Source organism: Laetiporus sulphureus (assembly GCF_001632365.1).
Source record: "Laetiporus sulphureus 93-53 unplaced genomic scaffold LAESUscaffold_52, whole genome shotgun sequence".
NCBI lineage: Eukaryota > Fungi > Basidiomycota > Agaricomycetes > Polyporales > Laetiporaceae > Laetiporus > Laetiporus sulphureus.
The window spans coordinates 128,681-136,671 of NW_024468561.1; the positions used below are offsets into that span (position 1 = coordinate 128,681).

The 7,991-nt window shown below is 51.3% G+C and overlaps 3 protein-coding genes across 3 annotated transcripts in view; 1 reads left to right on the top strand and 2 right to left on the bottom strand.

The window, feature by feature from the left end:
- Positions 1-2,510, bottom strand: part of LAESUDRAFT_815521 (uncharacterized protein) — a 3,163-nt gene extending 653 nt beyond the window's left edge. The window contains exons 1-9 of the mRNA XM_040914698.1: positions 2,018-2,510; positions 1,847-1,961; positions 1,658-1,791; positions 1,274-1,603; positions 1,036-1,217; positions 764-974; positions 370-711; positions 184-314; positions 1-129 (exon numbers count right to left, since the gene is read on the bottom strand). Of these exons, the coding sequence (XP_040759804.1) occupies positions 1-129; positions 184-314; positions 370-711; positions 764-974; positions 1,036-1,217; positions 1,274-1,603; positions 1,658-1,791; positions 1,847-1,961; positions 2,018-2,345 (1,902 nt within the window). The 5' untranslated portion in view covers positions 2,346-2,510. The remainder of the gene's footprint in view (positions 130-183; positions 315-369; positions 712-763; positions 975-1,035; positions 1,218-1,273; positions 1,604-1,657; positions 1,792-1,846; positions 1,962-2,017) is intronic.
- An 88-nt stretch (positions 2,511-2,598) lies between these two features.
- LAESUDRAFT_662670 (uncharacterized protein) lies at positions 2,599-3,768 on the top strand (the record flags this gene model as incomplete). The annotated part of the gene is made up of 7 exons (XM_040905005.1): positions 2,599-2,722; positions 2,823-2,845; positions 2,954-3,062; positions 3,266-3,423; positions 3,478-3,559; positions 3,612-3,656; positions 3,719-3,768. The coding sequence occupies 7 exons, from the start codon at positions 2,599-2,601 to the stop codon at positions 3,766-3,768; spliced, it is 591 nt and encodes a 196-aa protein (XP_040759805.1).
- Positions 3,769-4,039: 271 nt separating this feature from the next.
- Positions 4,040-6,199, bottom strand: LAESUDRAFT_745182 (Choline/ethanolaminephosphotransferase). The gene is made up of 11 exons (XM_040911357.1): positions 6,022-6,199; positions 5,880-5,961; positions 5,710-5,825; positions 5,604-5,651; positions 5,492-5,547; positions 5,417-5,439; positions 5,245-5,362; positions 5,098-5,181; positions 4,899-5,043; positions 4,532-4,846; positions 4,040-4,471 (listed from the first exon to the last, which is right to left on the bottom strand). The coding sequence occupies exons 1-11, from the start codon at positions 6,084-6,086 to the stop codon at positions 4,264-4,266; spliced, it is 1,260 nt and encodes a 419-aa protein (XP_040759806.1). The 5' UTR covers positions 6,087-6,199; the 3' UTR covers positions 4,040-4,263.
- Positions 6,200-7,991: the final 1,792 nt, after the last annotated feature.

Below are 7,991 nucleotides of genomic sequence, written 5' to 3' on the forward strand. Positions count from 1 at the left end.
GTGGATGAGCTCTCGCTCTCGCTCTTTGTGTGGTTTGAAGGGAGGCGGACCTGTATGGTTGGAGGGTTGCGCTTCCAACAGGAGCTTGTCCAAGAGGAAGCGGAAGTCGATACCATACTCTTCTAATGACTGTGGCCGAAGTCAATGCTTGACCATCAAGTTAGGAATGTAAGACCAGCGTACTCTACGACTCTGCAGGTGAGTGATTTTGATTGCCTCGTCTATCGTCTGCTGGTCTATGTCGGAGCCATAGACCTGTCTCTGAAACACCTCTGCGTAAAACTCGACCTGTTTCTTCGCCCATTCAATGAAGACTTCAAAAAGGCGTTACCAACGCTTGCGCTCATATGATTACAAGAAACTACTCACAGCTTGCCACGTCGTTCTCTTTAAAGCTCGACAAGTACCAATCTGCGGTGTGCTTGATTCCGGTAAACACCACCACCGCCAAGTCGCCGACATACATCTCTATATCGCCTTCAAAACGAATCATTCGCAAGCGGCGATGCATGAGGTCCTCTCGCGCAGCAAGGAATGCGCTTCGAGCCGCGGCACCTGCCTTCAGACGAACGAGCAGTGCACTCAGCCGGGTCACCGCAGACTTGCGATTCGAAGGCTGCGAAAGTGCTTGCAAGAGCGCAGTGGTGAGTGAGGCTTTCAGCGAGGCGAGTTTTGCCCCGAGGGACGGCATGCTCGTAAGCTGTGCCTCACCTATATATTCTTAGGAATGTTATAGAATGTACGAACGCAGGATTGCACTTACCCTGCTCGACGAGCTCCACGGCTTTGTCCCATTCGCGAAGAGAGATAGAGACAGTCAGATCGTCGCAAAAGTCGCCGATCCAGCGCGCATCGCGTTCAACCTTATCTTTCGCATCCGAACCCACCTCCGACTGCCCAATAAGGTCCGCCATCCATCCTGGAATAGGTGGCATTGCGGGCATGGGCTCAACCCCAAATACAGCTGAGTTGCGCTGGGTGCAATACGTTATAAAGAGGGTCTTCAACCTCCACGAGACTGGATGTGAGACGTACATCACCGCCCCACAGACTTTTTCGTCGGAGATGCTCGCCCTCGCGTTCCTTGCGCTTCTTTGCGGAGAGCTCTTCTGCAACCTGGCGAAATGTCTGCAAGAGATGTCTCTTGTCGGCTGAGATCTCTGTACGGTACACATGTGTCTCCTTGCCATGCCTGATCTTGAACACATTCGTCATGGCTGCGAGGCATTCTGAATCACCGTCCCATAATCCCAAATGCAAGAGCAAAGCTTACAACCAGTGTCCTTTGTATCCAACACCAGCATCTCGTTCAGTGGCCAGCACCGCTCAGCAACTTGCTTGTCGCTTTCCGCATTGTTTCGCCGCCGTCTGATGCGAGCAACAAGCACCGCATCATCTACGATGACGAACCGCACGGGGTGATCAACCTTATATGTGGCTGGGTTCAACGCGAGGATGTTGTCCATTTCTGAAACGACGTGACGACCCGGGGTAATAGGCACAAATTTGCTTGAGCCTTCGATTTGGCTGTGCAGGGTTTGCATCTGGTTGGCGTACAGGACACGGAGGTCAGCGATGGAGGAGCGAACATTCCGTCGCCGTTCTTTATGAGGGCGTTTAGCTGCACTTCTTCTGACAATAGAAAGTTATAGCGCACCTACAGCAGATGCCGACTCTTCAATGTGGAGCAGCGAGGGCATTCCCTTCCACTCCGCGAGGCACTCTTTGAACTCGAGCATCTCATTCTCAATGACGCTGACTTCCTTAGATATTTGCACAAATTCAGCATAACTAAACGCGTTGAAGTTCGTTGAGTGAAGTAAGCGCATAGGATGCGAATGCTCACTTCTTGAAGACATCGTGCTGCAGGTCCTTCGCGACCATATCCCTTTGCGCTCGTAGCGACGACTGCATAGTTTTGAGCTCCGCCTCTGTTGAATTCGCCATCTTCACTTTCAAGTCTGTCCTTTATGCGGTCAATACGGATGAATCCTCAACACATCAAATGGCTTCGCACAAGCATCGGGATCAAAGTCATCCTCGTCAAGCAGCCTCGCCTCAGTGACTCTCGGATCCTCCACGGGCGATGATACCTCCGGAATAGCAGCCTCATGCTGCTTGACAGGTGAGGGCTGAATGCCAATGGGGAGGCTGGGCACCGCGGGTACGGAGGCCTCGGTAGGAGAAGAGATGTCTGCATAGCGCGTCGACATGCGCCGCTTCATCTTCTCGTCGACCCTAGTGGATCTGCGGCCATCCCTCGCACGAATGAGCCGGCTCGCAGAACGTTGGACTTTCGGCGGCTGCTGGGACTCGGTCGGCTTGCGAACGCGAAGGGACTGCATGGTGAGACACTGTTAGGAGCAGTCTGGACGAGGGTGCGATAGCTTCGCGTAGCTTGAAGCAGTGAGATATACGGCGAGCAGATTATGGACAATTACAGGAAACAGAAAGCCAGCACAACGTCGTTCGGAGAACCTCCCAGGGCGCGCGTGAAGTGGTGGTCGAGGACTACGTAGAGTGATGATTGACGCCGGACCGCGCACTGTTTCCAGGCTATCTGCAGCTGGTGCCGCCAATTCACATCATTGTCATACGATGACCCTTCCTGACGACAAGACGGTGCGCGAAGCCTCCAAGGTCACCGTTTACGACGCGTCCGGGAATCCAGTTGAATTTGGCAGTCTATTCCGGGGCCAGAAGACGATCGTAGTGTTTATCCGTTTCGTATCCTCTTGAATCCTCTTATTCCGAACCGGACTGACGTAAACTCGTCCATGCTACACTACCATGTCTCTATGAACTATCCGTTCACAACGCAGGGCATTTCTTTTGCGGAGTATGTGTTTTCTTGCGCAGGTCAAATTAATTCGTTCACAGGACGTGGCGTAGAGCTGCCAGGTTGGAGTCCTCTCACGTCACTGTGTCTGCCGACGCGCTCATGCATGGACAGCAATACGTTGCACAACTCGCCACTGTGCGTAGTGATGCTCTTGAACAGGCAGGCGTACGTCTCGTCGTGATTGGATGTGGAGATTGGCAGCCGATCAAGAGCTACTGTGGTGAGTAGATTTGAGGTCGTCGTGGGGTTCGAGCGATCTGCGCACGGGAGCTCACTCCTTCAGGCCTGCAAGTCGCTTGTATGGCGTAGAGTTCGCATATTGAGAACGTGCTGAGTCACTGAGCATGGAGATTGTCCACGTCCAACGAATGCGGGCTTTAGTTACCCATGCCTGACAGTTGTCCCGCTCACTCTTCCCACCAGAGAACACTGGATACAAGGGCGATCTCTACGCCGACCCCTCGAGGGTACTGCACCAACTCCTAGCTCTCGCAGAGTCGCTTGAGCGCACACCGGCGGGACAGGAGAAGCGCACATACCTCGGGAAGAGCTTCATCGGGAATGTCGTAAAGAGCATCTGGGTAACGTACCCTTCTGTTGGTGAATGCAGTATGATGGACATCGAGTACGCTCAGGATGGCCCGTTCAAGAATCCGCAGCTCATCGGCAAGCAAGGAAACATCTCGCAGCTGGGCGGTGACTTTATCTTCGGCCCAGGTAGGTGAGCACCAAGTGGTATTGGATGACTGACCAATTGTGGATGTGTTAGGAGAGACATGCTCGTTTGCTTCACGCATGAAGCATACCGAGGATCGTGAGTTGTCCTGCCTCATTCACGGCGCGTTCCTCTCCATTCACCTTTCCGTCACAATGTAGACATCGACGTGGCGGACCTCATGCACGAAGCCGGGGTGTCCTACCCCTAAGTCCCTGAGTCCTCTATACTGTGTCGAGTTTTGCGAAGTGACATTGAATAGGTCATAGAAATCCATGTAACATGAGTCTGCATGAGTTTTTCTGTATGACAGCAGTATCGCATGCGAAATGTGGACATAGTGAAGAAACGCGCCGCGGTCGTCATGATCATCTCGGTGACCATCACTAGCGCGTATTAATGTCACTCTGACTGTCGCGTAATGTCCTCCTTAATGCAATGCATCGAGCTCAACTGACACGTTACGACTTGTCATAATCCGACGCCGTTTTATAATAAATGTATTCAGACTGAGACCCGACCATAGAATAAATGCACGATTGCAGCAGCAACAATATTATTTCTTGTCTCTGGATCATTACCTAAATACCCACTAGTGTTGATCTAGACATGCATTTTCGTCAAAGCTCGTAGCTTCTATTGCTTATCTGGGCCATCAAGGCTTTGTATGATCCTCCAGGCCTCGAGACAGAGACTCCAGGGCTCCTCAGTCTTTCTTCCCGTTCATCGCAGACGCCTCCACCCACTTACCCGCATTGTCCTTCTTGCGCACCGTGAAACACGCGATACCGAGGTAGTTCGTGATGTCCTGAATCACCAACGTGCAAAAGCGTGCATACGAGAGGAAGGACACCGCCAGTGTGATGTAGACGAAGATCGCCGTGTTGCGCGGTGATGACTGGATTAGAGGTGCTCTGTCATGCGACAATTCATCAGCCACCCAGCCTTAGACACATATCAGCAAGAGCACGCACCGGTCAATCAGCAGAGGCAAGTTTGCATCCACCGCCCCGACAATGCTCCATATCCACATCGAGTCCCAGTACGGGAATGGCTGCTTCGTGACGTGCGCAAGGATGATCCGCGACACCTGATGTGCGAACTGCAGGCCCCACGCGAGCAGGAACGGCAGGAACAGCGGCGAGTGAAGGATCACCGAGTGTTGCAGCGTCGGTGCGCTCAGCCAGAAGACCTCCATCCCGACCGAAATCGGGAATGGCAGCAGGAGCAGCAGCGGAACGAATGGATTCTGCTTGGTGGCCACGCGCGACTTGAAGACGTTGATATAGCTGCGTGATCCATTGTGAGAGGGGCTCTTGTAAGAGACACAACAGTACCTACCTAGTAGCGATATTGAAAGCCAAACCAAAAGCACCGAAGACCATAAAAGCGTCATTGAGAGGTAAATTTGGTATCTTATCGGCGATTGCTGGTATATGTTTCAGTGCAGTAACATCAAGCAGCCCCTTGTCCCAGAACGATGGGCCTGTTGGCAAATGCGTTATAGCCAGAATATGCGAACGTTTCCTCCGACACCCACCGAAAATCCCAGAAATCAAATAGATCAGGCAGATGATCAAGATACCCTCAACCGGTCCGGAGAAATGCCCCAAGAACAGCTGTCCTACATAAGAGCATCATCAGCGTTATCACACTGGATCGTGCCTGTCTTAACGCTCAGCCGTACCGGTATGGTACTCCTCCCACGTGGAGAGGTAGAAGTTCGCCAAGGTGGCAATCTGAGAGGAGACAGTCCACCAGGAACGGCCAAGGTTTAACGCGCGGCATGCCAGGATGACCTCCAACTATATGTTGCGAGGCTGTAAGCTGAGGCGATATCTTGCCAAGCAAGACCATACCGTGGTGTTCAATGCGTCGCATGCTAAAACTGTCCATCAGCAATTGCATTTGATTAGAAGAATCATAAAACATACCATGATCGAACAGCTCCCCCAGGGGGCCAGCCATGCCTGTCCTCCGCGCCTGCTTCCTGCACGTCCACCCAGATGAGCATGCACGCAATTCCTCGGACTTTGAGTGACGCACCCATCAATCGCATCAAACGTCTGGTAGAAAAACAAGCCTAGAGCCCATCTGATGACAGTATCAACACAGCCCGGCCACGCGCAACAATTCAGAACCCAGTACTCGCGTGAGGTAGATCCATTGCGGAGGCCCAGCGCCGTCCTTGTCCGTCAAGTACAACGGGTCGTAGTACAGCAGCGTGAAGACATTGGACAAAACGAGGCATAGACCAGACAGCGTAATCTATGAGGCTCCCTTCAGGCTACGGCAGCAAATTGAAGTCCAGATCGCACGCACAGTGTTCGGTGCTACCCATGTCGGCCACAGTGTCACAAACCAAGTCCAGAACGGCTGGAGCACATATATCGAGACAAGAGATCTAAAGAGCCAGTCAAGTAAGCTCGACTGACCATCACTCTAATAGCAAATGATGACGCACTTGTCTACCCCTTTATAAGAATACTTCCGCAAATTCTCTAGCGCATGGTTGGGTATATAGCCCATCGTTTCTGAGTACAATGCAAAGTATCCTAAGAAAGACGCGGAGAGAAAAGAGGCCAACCAGCAGGAACGAACGGCAAGCCGCCCTGCAGCGGGAAAACAGAAACTGACAGAACGAGAAAAACGAGGCGAAATGAGAAGATTCCGATTTTGCACGTCTTTTCGCGATGCGTCACGCGCACGTGTGTCGTGATTCTGAATCTCTGCTCCCGCCACCGACGCGTTCATTTCGTTGAGATGAATTCACCTTGCTATTCAAGACCATAGAAGGAGAGAAGGAGGGGATAGCTAAACAGGTACGCTTGACCAGTCAAAGCGCTATGTTAAAGAGAGAAACATCATATACAATGCAAGCTGTCGATGGTATCGTCGGCATTCATTTCTTATGTCTCCCTGCGCAGATTCGATGGGTACGCAGATGTTATGCTAGGTCATTGCGACGGCATGCTTTCCATTTCTACGGAGATACAGGCTGTGGTACTGTTCTACAACGCCCCATTGGTAACGAGGCCAAGAGACAGGCGAAGCAGACCTGACTTGCGCTAAGTCTGGCCGTCCTCAAGCGACGTAGTGGAACCCCGCGCTCATCGCCCGCGCTATCTAGCGCAGTGACGGAAGCGATGTTGTGTGCCTGATTTTTTACTGAGCAAATGTTCATGAATAGTTCAGCATTAGCGGAATTTTTGGAGAATGATTAAAGTCTCACCTAATGCATGTCATACCGTGAAAAATCAATCCACCTCGTCAACCATTGCGACAGGTGTCGTTCCGAAGCGCGATTCATCACACGTGGGTGCGCATAGCCTAATATAGCTAATGTTATTTTGCTGTGGAATCTCATCTACATACACTGTATGAGCGTCTTTGCATCTTGTAGTAGCATAAAGGTTACCATAACCTTCTCTAGGAAATTATGGTATGACCCTGGTGCTACCCAGCTCTCACTTTCCTGCCTCAGGGGTGCGAGGAGTGAGAGGCCGGTTAGGGCCGCAAACGACTGGGGAATACAGTAGTACATGTGCATATTTTACATCCTTCGGTACTCGCCCGCTCTGTTTCCGCCCTGTGACATGATTTGGCCTCGGCCATTCTGACAGAACCAGACGTATCATAATTTGACATGGCTGTCCTGTTTGGCAGATGATCTTTTTGGTAATATTCAATACCTGTGCTATCCGTAAGCCCCCATCTGAACCTCAGTCTCTGCATTCATTCAGGCATTATATGAGGATGAGTCATGCACTGATGGGCATCCTTAAAGTCTCTCCGAGGACTGTTCTGTCTTATATTGACCGTTGTCACCGACGTTGACACCTCTACAATGTCGATCACGTCAGTCGAAAGCATATTCGCTCAGGAAGAAGTGGACTTCTTACAGGACACGTGAGGAAGACGTTACTTTCTGAGGCGTTCAACTGACGAGTTTGCGATCAGCGTTGTCACAGATACACCAACAACTACTGCTATCTCGCAGCTGCTGATATGCCCTCGGGTCGGACCACTATAAGCAAACGAACTCGATGAACAGACTGGACATGTTCAGCCCTCATCTTCTATGAGTATATTGTGACTTTTCCTCAAGAGGTTCACGTCATCTGGGGGGCCAGGTTGATCACTGTCATGGTCATCTTTGCCATCAACCGTTATCTGCTCATGGTGGAAGGCATTACTTTGGCACTATATGCCATGTGGTGACATACTCCAGTGGTAAGTCATATCGTGTCATGCTGCGAGTGAATCGAGCACTCATGACCTACACGCACACAGAGGTGAGCATCGACGATCTGTCACAGTATTAAGTGACACCTTTCTTTTTGCACCATTAAAGTCCTCATTTGAGTGGTTATTCGGACGCCAACCTTCATATTGGTCTCGCAACGTGGATACTTAGACAAACAGCACAATGCC